Source organism: Fusarium oxysporum, chromosome V (genome assembly GCF_013085055.1).
Source record: "Fusarium oxysporum Fo47 chromosome V, complete sequence".
In the NCBI taxonomy this organism is placed as follows: domain Eukaryota; kingdom Fungi; phylum Ascomycota; class Sordariomycetes; order Hypocreales; family Nectriaceae; genus Fusarium; species Fusarium oxysporum.
Genome location: NC_072844.1, coordinates 1,205,290 through 1,224,805, shown reverse-complemented (window position 1 = coordinate 1,224,805; position 19,516 = coordinate 1,205,290). Strand labels below are relative to the sequence as shown.

The 19,516-nt window shown below is 48.2% G+C and overlaps 8 protein-coding genes across 8 annotated transcripts; 4 read left to right on the top strand and 4 right to left on the bottom strand.

Moving 5' to 3' along the window:
• Positions 1-80: 80 nt before the first annotated feature.
• On the bottom strand, positions 81-2,039 carry FOBCDRAFT_239789 (uncharacterized protein; the record flags this gene model as incomplete). Its single annotated transcript, XM_059610276.1, has 2 exons — positions 81-335; positions 534-2,039. 2 exons carry the CDS (start codon positions 2,037-2,039, stop codon positions 81-83), a joined length of 1,761 nt encoding a protein of 586 aa, XP_059464866.1.
• Positions 2,040-2,977: 938 nt separating this feature from the next.
• On the top strand, positions 2,978-7,033 carry FOBCDRAFT_250292 (putative serine esterase-domain-containing protein). Its single transcript, XM_031183612.3, has 6 exons — positions 2,978-3,391; positions 3,452-3,751; positions 3,816-4,755; positions 5,064-5,105; positions 5,173-5,242; positions 5,793-7,033. The coding sequence occupies exons 1-6, from the start codon at positions 3,314-3,316 to the stop codon at positions 6,589-6,591; spliced, it is 2,229 nt and encodes a 742-aa protein (XP_031039254.3). The 5' UTR covers positions 2,978-3,313; the 3' UTR covers positions 6,592-7,033.
• A 771-nt stretch (positions 7,034-7,804) lies between these two features.
• Positions 7,805-8,563, bottom strand: FOBCDRAFT_33866 (uncharacterized protein). Its single transcript, XM_031183610.3, has 2 exons — positions 8,240-8,563; positions 7,805-8,191 (listed from the first exon to the last, which is right to left on the bottom strand). The coding sequence occupies exons 1-2, from the start codon at positions 8,310-8,312 to the stop codon at positions 7,863-7,865; spliced, it is 402 nt and encodes a 133-aa protein (XP_031039252.1). The 5' UTR covers positions 8,313-8,563; the 3' UTR covers positions 7,805-7,862.
• A 342-nt stretch (positions 8,564-8,905) lies between these two features.
• Positions 8,906-9,850, top strand: FOBCDRAFT_319266 (tyrosine protein phosphatase LTP1). The gene is made up of 3 exons (XM_031183609.3): positions 8,906-9,222; positions 9,275-9,366; positions 9,417-9,850. Exons 1-3 carry the CDS (start codon positions 9,084-9,086, stop codon positions 9,672-9,674), a joined length of 489 nt encoding a protein of 162 aa, XP_031039251.1. The 5' UTR covers positions 8,906-9,083; the 3' UTR covers positions 9,675-9,850.
• A 1,107-nt stretch (positions 9,851-10,957) lies between these two features.
• Positions 10,958-13,072, top strand: FOBCDRAFT_222823 (kinase-like domain-containing protein). Its single transcript, XM_031183606.3, has 5 exons — positions 10,958-11,347; positions 11,459-11,591; positions 11,663-11,729; positions 11,780-12,094; positions 12,151-13,072. The coding sequence occupies exons 1-5, from the start codon at positions 11,235-11,237 to the stop codon at positions 12,777-12,779; spliced, it is 1,257 nt and encodes a 418-aa protein (XP_031039248.1). The 5' UTR covers positions 10,958-11,234; the 3' UTR covers positions 12,780-13,072.
• Positions 13,052-15,091, bottom strand: FOBCDRAFT_319264 (amidase signature domain-containing protein). Its single transcript, XM_031183605.3, has 5 exons — positions 14,692-15,091; positions 14,231-14,642; positions 13,525-14,181; positions 13,333-13,473; positions 13,052-13,283 (listed from the first exon to the last, which is right to left on the bottom strand). The coding sequence occupies exons 1-5, from the start codon at positions 15,007-15,009 to the stop codon at positions 13,171-13,173; spliced, it is 1,641 nt and encodes a 546-aa protein (XP_031039247.2). The 5' UTR covers positions 15,010-15,091; the 3' UTR covers positions 13,052-13,170.
• A 783-nt stretch (positions 15,092-15,874) lies between these two features.
• Positions 15,875-17,846, top strand: FOBCDRAFT_319263 (major facilitator superfamily domain-containing protein). The gene is made up of 4 exons (XM_031183604.3): positions 15,875-16,228; positions 16,292-16,395; positions 16,455-17,502; positions 17,560-17,846. Exons 1-4 carry the CDS (start codon positions 16,109-16,111, stop codon positions 17,716-17,718), a joined length of 1,431 nt encoding a protein of 476 aa, XP_031039246.1. The 5' UTR covers positions 15,875-16,108; the 3' UTR covers positions 17,719-17,846.
• Positions 17,846-19,414, bottom strand: FOBCDRAFT_222817 (uncharacterized protein). Its single transcript, XM_031183603.3, has 2 exons — positions 18,902-19,414; positions 17,846-18,845 (listed from the first exon to the last, which is right to left on the bottom strand). Exons 1-2 carry the CDS (start codon positions 19,029-19,031, stop codon positions 18,229-18,231), a joined length of 747 nt encoding a protein of 248 aa, XP_031039245.2. The 5' UTR covers positions 19,032-19,414; the 3' UTR covers positions 17,846-18,228.
• Between the last annotated feature and the right edge of the window lie 102 nt (positions 19,415-19,516).

Below are 19,516 nucleotides of genomic sequence, written 5' to 3'. Positions count from 1 at the left end.
ATGATGCCCAATGCTCTACAGCCCCATGAAAATTCACATGCGTATCTACCTATCTTGAATATGGCGCCCATGCTCAAGAGCTATGCCTCGATGAATGCCTCCGTCAATCCTGAAGCTTTCCCAGGAGCCACGAAATTACCATCCACCAGTTTCCAACCCTCTCTCTGCATATCCATCCACTCATTCCTAATCTTGAGACGAACAAGGTCTCCTGCTGCCCTTGCATCTTCAGCAGAATCATGGCCTACCATTTTTGGACCCGTCTCCTGTTGAATCTTGCGGTTGAGATGAACATCCATGAGCATCTTCAGGCTATACCGATATGGTAAGCCAGCCTTGTGGGGGAAGAGCAGCACGGTATCAATTAGTGTTGGATGCACAATACGGACTGAGTTGAGATCGTTCTCGAGACCATGTCCGATCAAGGGTGTTGTTGGAGAGATCAGTTGAAATAGTAGGCCTCTGGCGACTTCTGGAGATGAGACGATCTTGAGCTGCTTCTTCTTAGGCTTCAGCTCGCCATCTTCACTCACATCGTCGTCGCTACTCTTAGTTGGCTTCGTCGATTTGTCCGCGGTCCATGATTCAGCTTGGGCGAGATCGTCTGGCCAGACACCGGAGTATCGCGAGTTGAGGTCCAGAATTTCTCCCAACGGTCGAACTAGAACATCTAGCAGCTCCTCGCCCGTTGGCCATGATGTTGCGGTTAGACGGATAAGTTCCATGCCGAAAACTGTATAACCCATCTCGCAATCAAAAGCCACTGCTCTGTCCGTAGGCACGACAGGATTCTCGGGAGTTTCTGCAAAGTTAAGCACAGAGGCAAGTCTCTTGGGATCTGAGGTCTTGAATACGTGGTGATCACGAGTGAAGCAGCCAACAGAGTCACCGACTTCTTGTCCACAACACTGATATCGCTTGGGCTGCCTGGTGTTGTCGCCTGGAGCCTTGGGGGCGATGAAGGTCTTTCCCCAGTGGAACGTGCATGTCCCACCAGAAGTGAGTGCACCGTCTTCTTCACGTCTTCCAGGAAAGACCTGGAAGCGTTGTTGGCAACGGTCACATTTCTCCCATCCTGCGGCTGTTGCTATACCTTGTCTCGCCTTTTCGATATCAGCTTCTGAAGGTATGCTAGCAACATAACCATGATTTGATAGCTTATCGATGGGAGTCAATATGCGTTTCGTAAGCTCAACCTCCTGAGCAGGGGTCAGGCCGGTCTTGATTTCCGTGGGTTTCTCGTTAGGATCTTTTCCAGCTGCTTCGAGTTCCTTCCTCTTTATTTCATCCTCTCTCTCAGCCTTCCACTGATCAACCTTCATTCGCTTGTATTGCATGACTTTGTTTTTCATGACATTAGAGTACACGGCGGTCTTGTGGACGGCAACGTATTCCTCTTCGTCTAGTGTTCGGACGATAAGATCTTGATCTGATAGTAGAAGTCTCGTCTCGTCTTTCTTGATCTTAGCTTTGAGTTCTTTGTTCAGTCGGGTAAGTTCTTGGTGAAGCATTTTGACTAGCCTGAGACGGACGTCATGAGCAGCAGGCAATCGTTTAAGGAGTCTCGGATTCAGTGTCTCAGCCTTCTTGGGCTTTACTGGTACAGGTTTTCGGGCAGAAGACGGACGTGATTCAGTAGCAGAATGACTTGTTTTGGCAATCTTTGAAGAAGCTTTTGGAGTGTGATCTTGAGTGTCCATTTTCCGTTTCAGTGGTGGAGGAGAGACTGTTCGAGCTGCTGTTTCAAGCTTCTTGGCTACTGGCTTTGGGATATCATCCGTTGAACCCCCACGAGATGTTCCAGAAGAGCTGGGTGCAACATCCTGGGGAGTTTTAGGTGAAGGAGGCGGATGAAAGGGATCTGTCCTCACACGCTTGCGTGGTACATCCTGATTTGCTGCGGTGGTCTCATTACTCGTGTCATCTGATGAAAGTCCTTGTGATGGTGGTTCATATTTCTCCTTTGGATGGTTGAATGGACAGAGGCTTGCTGCGCAATCATCGCCCTTGGGACAGGGGATGTGTTTAAATAAACTCATGGTGACGACACCTCAAAGTGACGTTGAGGGTTTCCTAATATGAGCTCTGTGTCTGCATTCGTGATCATGCGAGCTTCTATTGATGCCAGCGAGATCGTTGAGCGTGAATGGATGAATCGAGTTTGGAGGTTGAAGCCAGGTTTAGGGTGGTTGTGCTTGGTGAGGCGAAACAATAGGAGGTTATCCACTGCAGTGAGGTGAGTTGTTGTGGAGAGGTTGAAGGGAAGACCGTGCTGATATAAATGCACGTGAGCTTCTTGGAGGGTCGGAGGAGCCAAAAGAGAAAAGTATCAAATTATCGTCGTTTTGATTCAATTGAGATTGTGCTTTTGATATACAGATGAGGCTGAGCTTGAAGACAGAGCTGCAGGTAGCCTAAGCCTTCAGCTCTCAAGCGGTTGCTCTCATGATGAGACCCACCTTTAGCAGTACGCACTCCAGTGCTGAACTCCGCCATGATTTTAGAGGCTCATGAGCCATGACGCTTCATACCAACTGGAACAAGGGATGGACTTTGGTTCTTAGTAATAATCACAGAATTATAAGAATGCAGCTGACTATCTGTGTACTAGTCCTAACCACATACTGAAACAGATCTGGTTCTCCTTACATCGACGACAAACTTGTTTTCAGTGCACTTACATAGTACACCCTAAAGACGGCTCGCACTCGGTTTCGCACTCCTTTGTAGGCGTCATGATAGGAATTCAGCTCGCCCAAATCTAGAACCAACCCGCGATGGTGTGGGAAAGCGCCACATTTGAGGATCGATTAAATAGATGTAAGATCCGTAGACCAGTTAGTCCATGCAATCTAAACCGAAGCCAGCTATTGGCAGTAGTCGGAATTCACATCTATCCGAGATATCGTGTAGACTGTGATAAGTCCGCAACTATAAAGACTGAATGAAGCCTCTACTGTTATGGCTACGACGACCACGTCTTCAACTCAGCCCCACGGCATTAATACTCGCTAAACACCGTTGTCAGCAACCAGATTGTATTCCTAAAACGGCATATGCTGTCGCGTGTTTGGTCGACGTCGATAGTTGTCATCGATATTCTGGTGGGGACTTTAACGGCTTAACTCCGTGCTGCCTCCGTATTTCTGCAGTTGAGCGGACTTCAGACAACCCGACTTTACGCAATCCGAAACTCCGTTGGGGGGTGCATCTCCTGAGAAACCTCAACTAATTTATTCTTAAAAGACTGGCAACTTTTCTGCCTCAGTCTTTTTTTTTTTGGCCATTTCAATTTCATCGCACATCTATCATCATGTCTAAACCTGTTGTTCTTGCAGACGTTACTGGCGGAAGCGCAAAGGCTACTCACCTTTGTGTTTTAGTTCACGGCGTAAGCATCATCCCCTGACGATCAATCCTTATACGTCATGTAGCGCTGACCATAGAATAGCTTTGGGGAAACCCAAGTCATTTGCGCAATGTCGCTAAGGCGTTGCGCGACGAATATTCCGAAGACGAATTATATATCCTGCCTGCTGAGAAGAACTGCGGCAACTTCACATACGATGGCATTGAACTTGGTGGCGAGCGCGTGTGCGCAGAGATCGAGGACAAGTTACGCAACATTGAAGAGCAAGGAGGCAAGATCACCAAGTTGAGTATTGCAGGATATTCGCTCGGTGGTCTAGTTTCGCGGTATGCGGTTGGTTTGCTTTATGCGAAGGGAATTCTTGATGATCTCGAATGCATGGTAAGTCGCACCATAGGGGAAGAGATAACACGAAAGAGATTGGATGAACTAACAATCCTGTCAGAACTTTACCACATTTGCATCCCCCCATCTCGGAGTAAGAACGCCACTTAAAGGATGGCTCAACAACATCTGGAACGTCCTCGGCGCCCGAACGCTATCAATGTCCGGTCGCCAACTTTTTACCATCGATAAATTCCGCGACACCAATCGACCTCTTCTCGCAGTGCTCGCCGATCCAGATTCTATCTTCATGTCTGGTCTCAAGAAGTTTAAGCGCCGCACACTATACACAAACATTGTCAACGATCGAAGTGTTGTACACTACACATCCGCCATTACCAAACATGATCCTTATACAGACCTTGAAAAGGTCAACATCAACTACCTCAAGGGATACGAGGGTGTGATTCTTGACCCTGACCATCCTATTGCGCTTCGACCGAAATTCCAACAAGACACGCTATTGACAGACTACGAAGCTCTCAAGAAGTGGGTCAAGAGCATCCCGTTTATGGTGACGGTCGGTGTTATAATTCCGATCGGAGTTGTTGTCTTCCTCGCCAACTCTGCCGTCCAAACAGTTCGAAGTGCCAATCGAATCAAGGCGCACGAGTCAGGAGAGGCTGGGTTGAAGATCGAGCAGTACCGCATGCCCCTGCGGATTAAGGAGATTCGAGAAGAAGTCGAACAAGCTTACGAGGTTCTCAACAGCTCACAGAACCAGCAATACTTGGCATCGTCAGACTCAGAAGATGATCTGGCGTATGATGCTGAGGATCGCAAGCTGCTGAAGAAAGAGCGCAGGATGTCGACTCCTGGACAGCCTACGCTTGCGCTGACTCCTGATCAGTTCGAGATGATTGAGAACTTGGATGCAGCTGGTTGGCGCAAGTTTCCTGTTCACATTCAGAAGCATCGACATAGTCACGCGGCTATTGTTGTGCGCATGGATAAGGAGAGTTTCGCTGATGGTTGGGTTGTTTTGAAGCACTTTGCTGGAAGTGAGTTCCTCATGTAAGGGGAATGTGCTATTGCAATGGATTGTAATGGATTTATGTGAGATGCATTTGCGTGGCGTTGGGAATACCTTGAATACGGTTGGGATATATGGATAGAAATGGAGTTTCACAAAATGCCTTTTATTAGACACAGGCAAGGAAACCTTTAGGACATTTTAGCGACTTTAGCGAGGATACTCATTAATTCATGGGATAATGATGATTTATTAAATCTATGTAACCGATCTCTAGGCAAAAGGTAGATCTAACATTGAGATATTAACTCCCATGTATGCTATGTCATGGTGCAGACCAAGTTATATTAATTCGTCATACTCCCACATCGTGGCATCGTGAGTCCCAAAACTGTCGTCATCTCACCAAGCTTTGGTGTTGCAGTCTGATGACGCTGTGATACAGCATCACGTGTTAATCGCCACATTCTCTCCCCAGATCAACCGACCCCTCATCACGGCCCAATCGGAAACTTGTGAGTTTCGTGATCAAGAAGCTCTTAATTGGCTAAAACGACCTCAATCAGCCGATTGCTCGTGCTTTTGCCTCCACTTTCTTCTAAGTTCCTCCTCTTTTCTTCTTCCACAGCGGAGAAAGAAGCCCAGACCAGTCGAGTACGAGTACCGACTGCTGCTGCCAAAGTCTCGTGCTGCTCTGCTCTGCTTTGCTTGTCGAGGTCGCGAGGGTCTCTAGATCTAAACTTGATCACTCCATCATCAGCTCTTCTATTGTATTATTCTTCCCCTTGTGTAAATTCTCTCGCGGCCCGACATAGCTGCGAGCTCCGCTCTTGAGTCCGTCTTACTGCTTCTCTTGTCGATTTCCCATATCCGGCTCCGCGCCCCCCGGAGATAAGAAAGTGCCAGTGCTTAAGCCGAGGCGCCGGCTCAATTTTCCGCAACCACCAACCTCTTAGTGATCAACTTGATCCAAGAGCATCATCGAGCTTACGGCTCATTGGGATAGGAATTGGGGATTCAAACAGCTCTACGATTTGTTTTAGAGCTTCTTTGCACAATTGATAGGTCAAGCCAATTGCCACTCGATCAATTGGACCTCTTGTTCTACTTCGCTTCTCTTCGATCCTTTTTTCTTGACGAGCAGGATTTGCTCGAATCCGCGACAATGGTTCTCACTCATACGACAAACCACAACTATAACCACCCATTCCCGACTGTCACTCTCGCCTACTTCCTCCGATACTCCTCGCCTCAGCTAAACCCCTTCGCCGCCCATGTTCTCAGCACCGACACCATTGAGAGCTATGTCGACCCAAAAACCCGTCGACTTCACACAACTCGCATCCATTTGAAGAAAAGTCGAATGCCTGGTGCTGTATACAAGCTACTTCCTGCCAGTGTCACTGGTGGTGGCTCTGGAGACAAGGCTTCATACATCCTGGAGACGAGTGTTGTTGATATCAAGGAGGGTTGGATGAAGACGGAGAGTCGAAACCTCAATTTCACGGGTGTACTTTCTGTCATTGAGAAGCAGGAGTTCAACGTGCCTACCGAAGGTGTTAACCAGAATCCTAACGAGACTGCTGTGACGACTATGGTTCAGTTCAGGTCAAGACTGGGGGATAAAATTAGGGGCAAGCTGGGACAAGCCCAAGAGGACGGTTGGTTCAAGAATGGCATCATTGGTGGCTGGGGCACGAAGGGCATTCAACGCAGCATCGAAAGCATCGCCTCTACCAAAACGCAGGATCAAATGGGTAAAAGCCGCGATGGCATGAAACTCGTCCTCGAACGATTGCGCAACAATGGCGTAATGGGAGTCCTCGAGACGATACGGCGAGAACGTCAACGACAGCTCGCTTGAACGCATAACGATACGACCAACTGTAACAATGAACGACAACGGCCTTTGAGCAGCACAACTTCGGGAGGGAAAGGTTCCTGATGGGCTGTGTGCGCTCTGTGTATTATTATTGCTTTTCACTTGAGCCTGGCGTATGTGTCTTTTTTCTTTTGGAGAAGGGAATCTATGGAAAATCTGGAGATGCGATGCTGGAATCGGCCAGCGGAGCGGATGAGGGGACCGAATAACGTGTGATGACACGGCGCCTCAACTATATGTGGCATCCCCTCTCTTGTATTGTGTATGAAGAATGAATGGAAACAAAGTTTCAAAGAAGTTTATTGGTCTAGTGATTGGCCGCGTGGATGTGAGGTTTGAGCTTGCCCGACAGCTTATCTGAGGTAACAAGCTTGGGTCGTGTACGTTCCAAGCTCTTAGACAGCCTATGGACTTACTTATATAACAAAGGTATATGCATGTGAACCTTTGTTGTATCATATCGTAGACTTTGTCTAAGTGATGCACTACTGCTCCAAACTCCAAGTATCTCTTTCAGTTGTACGTTTCGCTGCGTGGTTTTCCATGAGTGGTATCGGGCAGATACAAGGCTACTTGTGAAAGCTCTTAGACAAGCTGACAAGTATGCCACACTGCAAAGAGCTATGGTTTTCACCCGTGAAGGGTTCAATCGCATCTGGTCTCGTAGGAGCAATACTGATGCCTACGGATACCGATGCGGCCCAAGGGAGAGAGGGAGATTACTACGAGAAGTCTTGCTATCGGTCGTGGTTCTACTGTCAAGGCAAATTATGACAAAAGGCAGACGACGGAAGCTTTGAAGTCGCCCTTATCATGGTGACTTTTCATGATGGCTCTTTGCAGCACACTAACAACTCCTATTTCTACGATAAGCAGCGGACATCACCATTCTATATTCCACACATGCTAACGCCTGTATAGTTCACTCATATGGTAACTTCCTCTCGCAGCGATGTGTCGTTCTTCTATGATCATCCAGTTGTTACCTTGAATTCCACCGAGCATCAAGGATCTCAGTCTTCGTTCCTCATTTCCTCCCAACACTGGTGTATGCACTGTTATTGAACTTGCTTTGATACACAAGTGCCTGGAATTCGACCCCTTACCACCGTTCCCGAGACCTCCATCAGACTACTCTATCCCTTGGGCAATTGTCGTTGAATACTTGTATCATTATACGGGGAGAGGATCAAAGCAATAAGCAAAAAGGAGTGTATTCAATTCAAGAGCACAATATTAGTTTTCCTAGAAATTCAAGCCATTTGGTACACGGCGCCAACAGATCCCTCGGTATCCTCGAAGAATCTATACAGGCCAAACTCGCCCTCTTTTTCCTTCTCAGTCAACATTTTACCACCAGCTTTTTCAATGATGGACCCGACGTTGTCAACGTTTTCGACGAACCAGTAGACACAGAGACCTCCTTTTCCGGGGTGGAAATTACCAGTGTGGTCAGGAGCCTGTTGAATACCACCTGTCAAGCCAAGGCTAGGGTTGAAGTCGAATTTCCTGAACTCATCAGGATTCTTGTGGTCGGAGTCCTTGAAGCTGAAGTTGAATACAGCCTTGTAGAACTCTGCAGCTATAGAGGTGTAAGAGCAAGACAAACTGGCAGTTGGCTAGGACATACCACGGCTGACATCTGTGGCAGGGATGCTCATCCAGACGGGAGTACCAAAGGCCGGTGGCTTCCATTCAGACATATTGGACGATTGGTATGATATTAAGAAGAATGAGGAGTTGTTTGAGAGTGAAGGATGATGAGGAGAGTTCAACCTGAGGCCATTGAGGTATCGAGGCCCTTTTTATAGACCATCTTGCTGCCTCTTCACACAACGAATTCACGCTTATTCACACCTTTCTCTCGCATTGCTAGTTGTGAACCGTGAAGATGGGAAGACTTTAGGCCGATGGCTTGAGCTAAGTGACGATGCTTGCACGTTTTCAACAATCGGAACGCGTTTAAGGAGCCATCTTGACAAGGGTATCGGACGCCAGCTGAGCACGAGAGCACGTGTTGCTTAGTAAAGGCCATACAGTGTTTGGTTTCACTGAAACTTGTTTATTTTTCGGATTGTGTAAATGATCTGATACAATGCCAAGGGATACTGAGACATAGTGGCAGTTGGAGATGAGAGGTGAAGTTTGGTTGTGCTATAGGTAGCTTGTCTATATCACCGGAAATATTGTTGATTATAATCTATCCTCTTCATTAGTTCAGCTTTTGATGGCCATGGCTTTTAATACTGTGCCCGTGCCCCTCCATCTCTCCACTCCAAAGCCTGGAATTGTAAGATGGCGGGGCAGATTAGATTATGCGCATCGGCCCGTCACGTCACTCAATCCCATTGCGATCATCAGTATTTCGGTTCTTTCATTTTTCCCTCCTTTCCCGATAAATAAGCTTATTGGTACTTTTTCTCTTCTCGCGATCGACCTACTCTGTTTCATATCACTGTATCATCGTCGAAATCATGCCGGATCAAATAAACGTCCTCTTTGTGTGTCTCGGCAATATTTGCCGCTCACCCATGGCTGAGGGTATCTTCCAGAGCCTTGCCAAGCAGCCGAATCTCAAGGATAAGATTGGGCGCATCGACTCTTGCGGTACAGGTATGAAAATCGGAATAACCAACCAGAATTCAACTGATTATTCTCGCTGTAGCTGCCTATCACAGCGGAGAACCCCCGGATGACCGAACCATGGCTACTCTTGAGGCCAATGGTATAAATGATTATGACCATCTCGCGCGGCGCGTATGTTTCCCAGCTCACCCGCAGCACAATCTTGCTGACACGATATCCAGTTCCACCCGAGCGATTTCAACACCTTTGACTACATTTTCGCCATGGACAGGTCGAACCTCTCCGATCTCCACAGACTACAGAAGAACGCCCCAGACTCCAAAGCCAAGGTTATGCTCTTCGGCGAATTCAGCGGAACAAAGCGACCCGAGATCGTCAACGATCCTTACTACGGCGGAGACGACGGCTTCGCAAAGGCGTATGAGCAGTGCACACGGTTCTCCAAGAACTTCTTGAAGGAGACTTTCGGAGAAGAGTAAATGGACGGCACGGATGGAGTTGGGGGGTGGTGATGGATTTAATACCCGATACCTGTACATACAGATGATCAATGAAGGGAAACGAGGTGGGTTACATATTAGAGGGACTACGGATAGGTAGATTAGAATATTTATTGACACTTCAACAAAGTTGATGATTATTGGCTGAATGAATCCCAGCAAGACGGTTCGATTAAGTTGGAGGGTAGGTTATTCTATGTCGATCCCACAGGTTGTGTCTCAGAATCCATGAGGTCGGTTTCAGATAAACACCCATGAATGCTGGTCTCGAAGCAAGAAAAAGAAGGAAACTCGGCGAACTTTTCTCTGGGCCACTTGTTACGAGATGGTGTAATCACAAGCTTGCTGAACTTTTCTAATGCCTTCACAATGATCAAACGAGCGAGGAGAATTGCAAAAGACATCAGAAACAATACCGTACACCATAATGTCGCAGTCTGAGAGTTCAGTGACAGTCCCACTTGGCAAGCTTCAGCCCTATGCTCCCAGGGCTGACGATGCAGCGGCCTAGTGGGCGGCCTTGAACTCGGGCTGAAGAACAGCGTCATTCAATTTGTCTGACTTCACTCCGAGTGTCTCTCATCTCTGTCATGTTGCATCGGTGATGCCGGACCCAGAGACTATGATAACAACACGAGGTCATATTGTACACCTGGCAACTTGACGGCATTGGATCCTAATTCTCAGTGGAGGCTTTACGTGAGGCGGATCTCTCAGATGCCGGGTGAGATTGGATGAGATTGCTGACCATCGGTGATGGCCTTTAACAGACTCAGCCCCTTGGTGGCACGGGACGGCGTGCGGCTGGATACACGACCTAACGAAGCGGGAGGTGAATGCCGAGATATCTTCGTTAGGTCGTCTCTTGTGAGGAGGAGATAAACTTTGGACTTCGTAAAAGAACGCGTGTTTTTAAATCATCAAATTTGAGTCTGTGTCCTCTGAGAGTTCAACACGACGAGTTCCCCTTTTTGCAGTAGATGAGGCCGAGCCGTTGCATGCATCACTGCGACTTGAGAACAAGGGTCGTTGTCGCGCGGCTATCAAGTGAAGAGCTTGATTCGTTCTCTCATTGGCCCAGTGCGTGTGGGGGCCGCAAGCCGAGCAAATCAGCCACATCACCAGGCGGTGACTTCGCTGCGGGGTCCCTTTTTCCATACCTTAGCGGCTTCGGGTCACTGTGGATCGGTTCTAGCAGCCCTGAAAGCCCCTGCTAAAACAGCAACCCAATGCTTCGTCCAGTAGCAGTCCAGAGATGGGCTCAGCAGCTGAGGGAGCTATTTCCCATTCCACTCGTTCAATCCGCGGGACCCAACCAACCAGCAACATAAGGTACATACATATATCGCAAAGACGGCGCTGACTGTTTCTTTGTCTTATTCTTACACAGCATTTCTAACTTTTCATCTTTATATACCTTGTCCTTCCCTATAAAGTTCACTCCCCAACCGACGCAAACGGTTGTTCCTCTTGACCAAACCTTGTCGCATTCGAAGCTTCTATCTGCCCCGCATCCAAGATCATATCAGGACAGACACCATGTCGGACCTCCAAGGACGGAAGGTCTTCAAGGTCTTTAACCAGGACTTTATTGTCGACGAGCGCTACACGGTCACCAAGGAGCTTGGACAGGGAGCCTACGGTATCGTCTGGTGAGTGCGCATCCTGTTACTCGTGGCACTCGTCGTCTCTTGTGCTGCGACTCCAAACTCGTCTTCTACCCCGCCGCATCTGCATTTGCTGACGATAACCCCGCCTCTCAGTGCCGCCGTTAACAACCAAACCAACGAGGGCGTCGCCATCAAGAAGGTCACCAATGTCTTCAGTAAGAAGATCCTCGCCAAGCGCGCTCTGCGCGAGATAAAGCTGCTTCAGCACTTCCGAGGCCACCGCAACGTGAGTTCTGCCGAGGCGCAACGAGTACCAGGGTCAAGCAAGGACGCGTATGCTAATATGCTCACGAATAGATCACATGTTTGTACGACATGGACATTCCTCGACCCGATAACTTCAACGAGACGTATCTGTACGAGGGTCAGTAACGAGCCGAGAAGAAACAATGACCATAAGCTGACACAGGGTAGAGCTGATGGAGTGTGATTTGGCTGCTATCATTCGATCTGGCCAGCCTCTTACCGATGCCCATTTCCAATCCTTTATCTACCAGATCCTTTGTGGTCTCAAGTACATTCACTCCGCCAATGTGCTCCACCGAGATCTCAAGCCCGGAAACTTGCTCGTCAATGCCGACTGTGAGCTCAAGATTTGTGATTTCGGTCTTGCCCGAGGTTTCTCAGTCGATCCCGAGGAGAATGCAGGATACATGACCGAGTACGTTGCTACCCGATGGTACCGTGCGCCCGAGATCATGTTGAGCTTCCAGAGCTACACCAAAGCGAGTATGTGTGACCCGAAAGCCACAGTGTTAATGGATTGTCTTACTGACCCAATATAGTTGATGTTTGGTCTGTTGGTTGTATTCTTGCTGAGTTGTTGGGTGGCCGACCTTTCTTCAAGGGCCGTGACTACGTCGACCAGCTCAACCAGATTCTTCACATTCTTGGAACTCCTAACGAAGAGACCCTCTCTCGCATTGGCTCACCCCGTGCTCAGGAATACGTTCGCAACCTACCTTTCATGCCCAAGAAGCCATTCCCTAGCCTGTTCCCTCAGGCCAACCCTGACGCTCTCGACCTTCTCGACAAGATGCTCGCCTTCGACCCCTCATCTCGTATTAGTGTAGAGCAAGCTCTCGAGCACCCTTACCTCCACATCTGGCACGATGCCTCAGATGAGCCCGACTGCCCTACCACATTCAACTTCGACTTCGAGGTCGTTGAGGATGTTGGCCAGATGAGAGGCATGATCCTGGACGAGGTGATGCGATTCCGACAGACTGTTCGCACTGTTCCCGGCCAAGGTGGCCCCGCTGGTCTCCAGAACCAGCAGGGTGTCCCCGTTCCTCTGCCTCAGGGCAACAGCCAATGGACAGCGGAGGACCCTCGTCCACAGGAGTATCAGGGCCATGGAAACACGGGGCTCGAGCAGGATCTTCAGGGAGGACTGGATGCCTCTAGGAGATAAGGAAACATATTCGCGTATGATAAAAGTCGGATAGTGTCTTAGAGGAGGTTCAAAGACATCGCTTCAAGTTCAAAAAGAGAGAGATGCTTTAGGAAAGGGAAACAAGGACAAGTCTTGGTGATTTCAAGAATTTAATGCCTGATACGAGGAGGATAAGTGAGGGAGGATTCAGCTTCAAGAAGCTGATGTGGCATGCTTGTACATGGGTTGAGCAGCGATTCCCTCGTCTTCAATTTCCATGTCTATTTTTCCAAACGAGAAACAAGATGAATACGATATTTCTTTATCTGTTACATGATTCGTGCCGGTCTCAGTAGTGATGTTACTCTATATGACGAGCACAAGGTCTTCCAATGTCTACATGCTGATGTCTATTCTACAGTATTTCCCTTCAGCCAACAGTCTCATGTACGAGCTTGGCCATAGCGATGACTTTTTCTTCTTCTAACCTACGTGCAACGACTTGGAGACTAACTGGTAGTCCATGGACCAGCTCTGCGTCGTCTGTTTGTGTTAATACTATTCGACCGTATGACTAAGGGGGGCTACTCACATTCTTCGTTGACAGACTTGCACAATGGACTCAGCGGCTCATACGAAGCATCAAGCTTGTCAACATCCTTGTCAACGTTGATGCTTGTAGCAAAAGAGACAGCTGAGTAATCAACCACGTTGAAAACACCAGTATAAGCAACTATCCATCATTAGTCTGTTATCTCATCTCATCAGTAACCTGTATACTTACCATGTCTTAGGCTTCCATGCTTTCCGGTACTGTAGGGAGTTGTTGCACTGACGATAGCATCAATGCCTGCCTTGTTCCAGCGATCGAGATAGCGGTTCTGGAAAGCTGTTCGCTCGAGCTGAAGCTTCCACATCTCGGAGGTACTCAAATCTCTTGCGACTCGATAGGCTTCCATCTCAGGTCTCCAAGGCTCATCTGTACGCTCAAGTTCCTTACGGATAGTTTGTCCACCATCAGCTGTGAACATGCGCTGAAGAAGTTCACTGCCTTCCTTCTGGTCAACAGGATCCCATTCGATGATGGTATGTCCCGCCGCTTCGAGCTTCTTCTTGGCGATCAGGAGAGCTCGAGTTACAGGTGGTGTTGGCCGGACCATGCCGTCGTGCCACATGAATGCGATCTTTAACTTTTCAGGGAGTTGGGCTGGGCGCCAGGGAATGGGGAGACACTTGGGGTCGACGAGCCATGGCTGAGAGTCAATGACGGCTTTGCTGTAGAGCTCAACGTCTTGAAGAGTTCGTGCTAGGGGACCGTTGACGGAGAGGACGGCTTCTTGGCCGGGCATGCCGGAGCGACAATTGCGCACTGGGAATCGGCCTGCCGAAGGACGGATGGTGAAGATGCCAGTGCAAGCAGCAGGAATACGTAATGATCCGCCTATGGCAGTGTAAGTTTATTGTTGCCAATTTGAGAGCGTAGAACTTACCGATATCAGATCCAACACCAAGAGGACTTCCCTTGAATGCAATAAGTGCCGACTCTCCGCCTGAACTTCCACCACTGGTAGTACTCCTATTCTTAGGGTTCACAGTTCGTCCAAAAGTGTTGTTAACGGACTCTGCAATCATCATAGCCGTAGGTACATTGGTCTTGACGTAGAAGACAGCACCGGCATTTTGAAGAACTGTTGCAAGTGCAGAGTCAGACTTGGCTGGGTCTCCAACATGAGCTGTGAACCCGACAGTTGAGTCAAGACCTTCAAGGTTGAAGTTGTCTTTGAGAGAAATGGGAAGGCCGTGGAGGGGACCGACGGGAGTTCCAGTTTTGGCGAGATGCTCGTCTAGTTGACGGGCTGTTTGGAGAGCGCGCTCAAAGCAAGTCTCTGCAAGACAGTTTGTCTACACATCGTGTTAGTACAACGCAGTTCTCGTTGTGTGACTGACTTACAAGCTGATGAGCGGCAGATGCTCGTTTACAGAATGCCTTGGTGACATCCTCAGACTTGTACTCCCCTGAAGCAAGTTTCTCAAGGAGTTCAGCAGCATTCAAAGATGTGATAGCGAGCTCTTCCTTTGTAAACCATCCTGAAGACTCTGGCCAAGTTGTAACATCAGTCTGATCATCAGGGGGAAGTATATCTTGAGGAATGCGCCATTGTTTAGGGATGGAAGAGTCCAGGGCCTTGATCTTCTTGTCGCTGATATCCTTCCAGACAGGAGTGGTATCAAGGGTGGCTGTTTGTGTGGTGGTGGTTGTGAGAGTCATGACGGGCGAGACTATTGGTGTGCAGTATCTTGGGTTAGCCAAGGGAAGATAGAGAATAGAGGCAGCTTAAATCTAGTCTGAGATATCTTAGTCGAAGGCGTCAGTTGAGGGTTGTAGCAGTGTAATAGATATCTTTCCTATTTGGGTTATTGCCGATCCGGAGTTAACTGTGGTTGCACTAGTGATTTTGGTTCCCTTCCTGATGGGGAGAGGTATCAACGGGTGAAGCGTGGTTGTATGAGGGGAAATGCAGCTTATCACGAGGTGTTGACACTAATGAGATACGAATATCTGGGGTAATTCCAGATACTCGGTAATAGAACAGGGATCCGAATTCTCTGCTGATAGCTATATCTTTGACATGTTTTGACCTTTTTGGGTGAGTATATCCGGCGGATGGTTAAAGATTCGCCTAACTAACTACCTCAGTAAACATGGTGAACTACTCCAACTCCAATTATATAGACTGACTTTCTCTCTATAACACTGACTATTTGTTTATCTAAGAAGAGAGAAATATCTCCAATTCTTCGTATCTGCTCACTCTTGTCATTTATCCAAACTAAGCTATCTTTAATATCAGCTGTTTACATATCAACCCCCGTCTCCATCCAGATAGATACCTCAGTAACATCCGCCAAACTACCCCGGCATCTCCTATCTCACTAACAAGGAACTTATCTACCGGGTTCGTATAGATACGTTTCCGAAACAGGAAACGAATCAAGCAATCAATTGCGGAGAGAAATCGTATCTTCAGGGATGATCAGCGCCCTGCACGTTCTAGCCTATCGCTTCCCCGCAAATTCCCAATTTTTTGGTTGCTTATCGTTTCGGTAGATTAAGACTAGACTTGGCCGAAATCGTTTGACTTGCTCGCTCAACACGCGACTTGACTCTGATACTGCAGCGGAATAGGAGCGTTGCCAAGGTCGGTATAATTGAGTCTTTGAAACTAATACTGCCAATGACTATCTTTGTCTGCAGCTTCACTCGGCATGTATAAGTAGACCAGGTCTCGACCCCTTGGTTGTCACTCTTCATCATCATCATCATCAAAATACTCGCCACTTCAGACTCTTTCTTACAAGTCGCAAATATGTCGTCGAAACTGAAGGAGTATCTTCATGTTGACTACAAGCCCGGAGAGAGACGTCTTGTTCAAAAGATTGACTTTTTCATCTTGACCTTTTGTTGTTTGAGTTACTTTGTCAACTACGTACGTTGTCATACCCTAATATACTTGTTTGATTCATGTACTGAACTGACTGACTCTGTATAGCTTGACCGAAATAACATCAACAATGCCTACGTGTCTGGAATGAAGGAGGACCTTGGGTTCGAGGGCGACCAGCTGAACCAGATCTTTACTTGCTTCACAGTTGGGTAGGTTCCCATCTATCTCATGTTCCCTCTCGCCATAAACACATTCTGACAAGTCACAGCTATGTCATCGGCCAGGTTCCCTCCAACCTCTCCCTCCAATACATCAAGCCTCGCATCTGGTTCCCTCTCATGATGGTTCTCTGGGGCGGTCTCACCATGGCCACCGCTTCCGTTCAGAGCCCCAAGTCCATCATGGCAATTCGCTTCTTCCAGGGCATCTGCGAAGCGTCAACCTTTGTCGGCACACACTATATTCTCGGATCTTGGTATACAGAGAGAGAACTGGGCAAGCGAAGTGGTATCTTTACTGCTTCTGGCCTGGCGGGAACTATGATTGGAGGATTCATCCAGACGGGTATTCACTCAAGTATGGATGGTCGAAATGGATTGACCGGTTGGCGATGGCTTTTCATTATCGATGGCCTCATTACCATCCCCGTTGCTATCTACGGCTTCTTTCTATTCCCCGATACACCGCATACGACCACCGCCTTTTACCTCTCCGAAGAGGAGCGAGCCCTAGCTAGATCGCGTGTTCCTCCCGCTGAAGAACGACCCAAGCTTACCTTTGGCTATGGAAAGATGGTTCTCACATCTTGGCTCTGGTGGGGATTCGTTATTCTCTGGATCATCGCCGGTGAGACCGAGTCTTTCAGCACCAACGCCCTCTTCGCTCTCTTCCTCCAAAACCACCCGACCAAAACATACACTGTCGCCCAGAAGAACAACTATCCCAGTGGTGTGCCAGCCGTTGGTATTATATCTACGCTGTTTTGGGCAACATTGACCGACTTCCTGTCTGGAAAGCGATATCTTGTTGGGTACTTCATTGGCATCACTGGAATCGCCACAGCTATCATGGTCTTGGTTGCTTCCAAGGACCCTACGAACCCACATTCTACCACGGTTGTCTTCGCAGCTTACTACTGGGCCGGTTCTGTCTACGCGTGCCAGGCTACCTTCTTCGCTTGGTGCAACGATGTCATGCGTCACGAATCAGCCATGTTCCGTGGTATCGTGTTGGCTGGCATGAACACGGGCAGCAATACCATCAATGCTTGGTGGAGTATCGTCTTCTATGGTGCCTCAATGGCTCCGTGGTTCATTGTAAGTTTCTATCATTCAATGTTAACTAGCCTTGACAGAGCACTGACATTTCATTAGCGAGGCATGTGGGCAATGATTGCTGTTAGCATCGCCATGATCATCTGGTGTACGGCTTTGACTTACAAGTGTCACAAGTATATGACCAATGTGGTCATTGCTTGCGAGAGAGAAAGCCTGGAACATGAGAAGCAGGTTGTCGGAAAGGAGGATGCTTGAGTGATGTGTTCTGTATTATCTTGCATTCTTGATGATGGATTGTCTAGCGTTCTTTGCAATGGGAGTTAGTTGATATACTTGAAGCACGTTTGTGCAACTTGGTTGCTCACATTGATTTGCCATTTCATTCAGGGTCATGTGAGAACTCAAAATTTGCCTAACGAACTTGATCCAATGTATTTCCATTTGACAATGGCTAACTACCTATCTCCGTTCCACCCCATCTCACTATCCACTACGCCCTCCAATCCCTTCGTGTCAAAAAGCAAAACGCCAAATGTTGTTCCCTAAATGTCCTCTGGGGTAATGATGCATTCACACCCGTAATAAACCATGGTATCTGTTCCCAAAACCCGAGATTTTGTACCAGTAAACGATCGTCGTGAAACGTATGAGTATCCTATGTAAAGCGATTGTAACCTTTTATAAACTCCGATGAACCGCCGTTCTATCTGACTAAGAAAATATGTGATTAAGAAGTGAAACATGAAAAGTCGTGACTGGTTTGCTTTAACCGTAGAACCAGTAGAGAGTGGTGTAAGAGGTGCTGTCGGTGCCCTTGGCCTTGCAGCCGTGAGAAACACCACCGGCAGTCATGACGCGGTAGACGTAGGAGACACCAATGCTACCACCAGCGTCACCGAGGTAGAGCCAGTCGACAGCGCCGGTACCATCAGGGCCAGCGGAGGCAGTAGAAGGAGCCTTAATACCGTCGAGCTTCTTGCAGACGAGAAGTTGGTTGGCCTTGTCGAGGTCAAAGGTAGGAACTCCAGCAGCGTTGAAGAAGTGATGTCCGAGGTAGGGGAGCTTCTTCTGGAGGCCTTGAACCTTGAGATCTTCCTTTTTGGGGAAAGGGTTGGTGGTGGAAGCTCCGATGCCGTTTGTGTTGAGGTTAAGAGGGACCTTTCCGGTGCTGAGAACATCGCCAGTGAAAGAGGCCCATTTCTCGGGAGTTAGAGATGAAGGGCTTTGGCCCGGGTAGAGATGGGTGATGTCGTAGAGAACAGCTAGAGCACCAACGGCAGCGGGAGTAGCAGCGGCATCAGCACAGGTGTAGTTCTGAATGCCGAAGCCAAAAGCGATGTGCTTGAGAGCTACACCTTGAGGAGGAGCAGGGAGTTCAGAAGCTTTAGGTAATGTTAGCGAAACTGAGGATGTATAAGTCGGTTGAGCTAAGACTTACGACCACCATTGACTGGGAGGACAGGAGCAGGCTTTCCAGGCTTGCAGCTAGAACCAGGTCCAAAGGTAGCAAGAGGAGAACCCAGAGCCAAAGTGGCAGAGGCAAGGACGAGAAGGGAGTTGGCGAGCATGGTTAATGATGATGTAGGAGATCGAATGCAACTTTCTGAGACACCGGACTATGACAATGCGTTTAAGGAGGTAAAAGATGGTGTCGATCGTGTGTAATGGGAATTAAAGCACCAACAACGACTAAAGAAGCAGTGATAGCAGAATAGAAAGGGTGATAGAAGAAGAGCAGAGCTCGGTCTTGTATACAATCGGCGGCAACAACGAGTACAAGGGCGGCAATGCTAATAATAAACGCAACGAGCAAGGGGTCTAAGTGGATGGGGCGTTTCCACCTGGGCGCTTATATTGAGAGTTGGTGTGGTGAGTGCAGAAGGAAGAAGCGGGGATAAGAAATGCAGTGGTTACCAGAACCAGACAAGACTTATTAGAGAACAAGAATAGAAGAGGACTAGGGAAGAGTGGAATTGGACTTGGAATTGATGGCGTTGATTGTGGTTGAGGAGACGAGGTCGTGATAGACTTTATATACAAAATAAGTCAAACT

Coding starts and splice junctions, on each gene's coding strand:
- FOBCDRAFT_222823 (XM_031183606.3), top strand. CDS start 11,235: ATGTCGGACCTCCAAGGACGGAAGGTCTTCAAGGTCTTTAACCAGGAC. Junction 11,592..11,662: donor ACTTCCGAGGCCACCGCAAC/GTGAGTTCTGCC, acceptor GCTCACGAATAG/ATCACATGTTTGTACGACAT. Junction 12,095..12,150: donor CCAGAGCTACACCAAAGCGA/GTATGTGTGACC, acceptor GACCCAATATAG/TTGATGTTTGGTCTGTTGGT.
- FOBCDRAFT_222817 (XM_031183603.3), bottom strand. CDS start 19,031: ATGCTCGCCAACTCCCTTCTCGTCCTTGCCTCTGCCACTTTGGCTCTG. Junction 18,846..18,901: donor CCTCCCAGTCAATGGTGGTC/GTAAGTCTTAGC, acceptor CATTACCTAAAG/CTTCTGAACTCCCTGCTCCT.
- FOBCDRAFT_319264 (XM_031183605.3), bottom strand. CDS start 15,009: ATGACTCTCACAACCACCACCACACAAACAGCCACCCTTGATACCACT. Junction 14,643..14,691: donor CATCTGCCGCTCATCAGCTT/GTAAGTCAGTCA, acceptor CACGATGTGTAG/ACAAACTGTCTTGCAGAGAC. Junction 13,284..13,332: donor CAAGTCTGTCAACGAAGAAT/GTGAGTAGCCCC, acceptor TAACACAAACAG/ACGACGCAGAGCTGGTCCAT.
- FOBCDRAFT_319266 (XM_031183609.3), top strand. CDS start 9,084: ATGCCGGATCAAATAAACGTCCTCTTTGTGTGTCTCGGCAATATTTGC. Junction 9,223..9,274: donor CATCGACTCTTGCGGTACAG/GTATGAAAATCG, acceptor TTCTCGCTGTAG/CTGCCTATCACAGCGGAGAA. Junction 9,367..9,416: donor ATGACCATCTCGCGCGGCGC/GTATGTTTCCCA, acceptor CACGATATCCAG/TTCCACCCGAGCGATTTCAA.
- FOBCDRAFT_250292 (XM_031183612.3), top strand. CDS start 3,314: ATGTCTAAACCTGTTGTTCTTGCAGACGTTACTGGCGGAAGCGCAAAG. Junction 3,392..3,451: donor TTTGTGTTTTAGTTCACGGC/GTAAGCATCATC, acceptor ACCATAGAATAG/CTTTGGGGAAACCCAAGTCA. Junction 5,243..5,792: donor CACGGCCCAATCGGAAACTT/GTGAGTTTCGTG, acceptor CACAATTGATAG/GTCAAGCCAATTGCCACTCG.
- FOBCDRAFT_319263 (XM_031183604.3), top strand. CDS start 16,109: ATGTCGTCGAAACTGAAGGAGTATCTTCATGTTGACTACAAGCCCGGA. Junction 16,396..16,454: donor TTTACTTGCTTCACAGTTGG/GTAGGTTCCCAT, acceptor GACAAGTCACAG/CTATGTCATCGGCCAGGTTC. Junction 17,503..17,559: donor CAATGGCTCCGTGGTTCATT/GTAAGTTTCTAT, acceptor ACATTTCATTAG/CGAGGCATGTGGGCAATGAT.
- FOBCDRAFT_33866 (XM_031183610.3), bottom strand. CDS start 8,312: ATGTCTGAATGGAAGCCACCGGCCTTTGGTACTCCCGTCTGGATGAGC. Junction 8,192..8,239: donor TGCCACAGATGTCAGCCGTG/GTATGTCCTAGC, acceptor ACACCTCTATAG/CTGCAGAGTTCTACAAGGCT.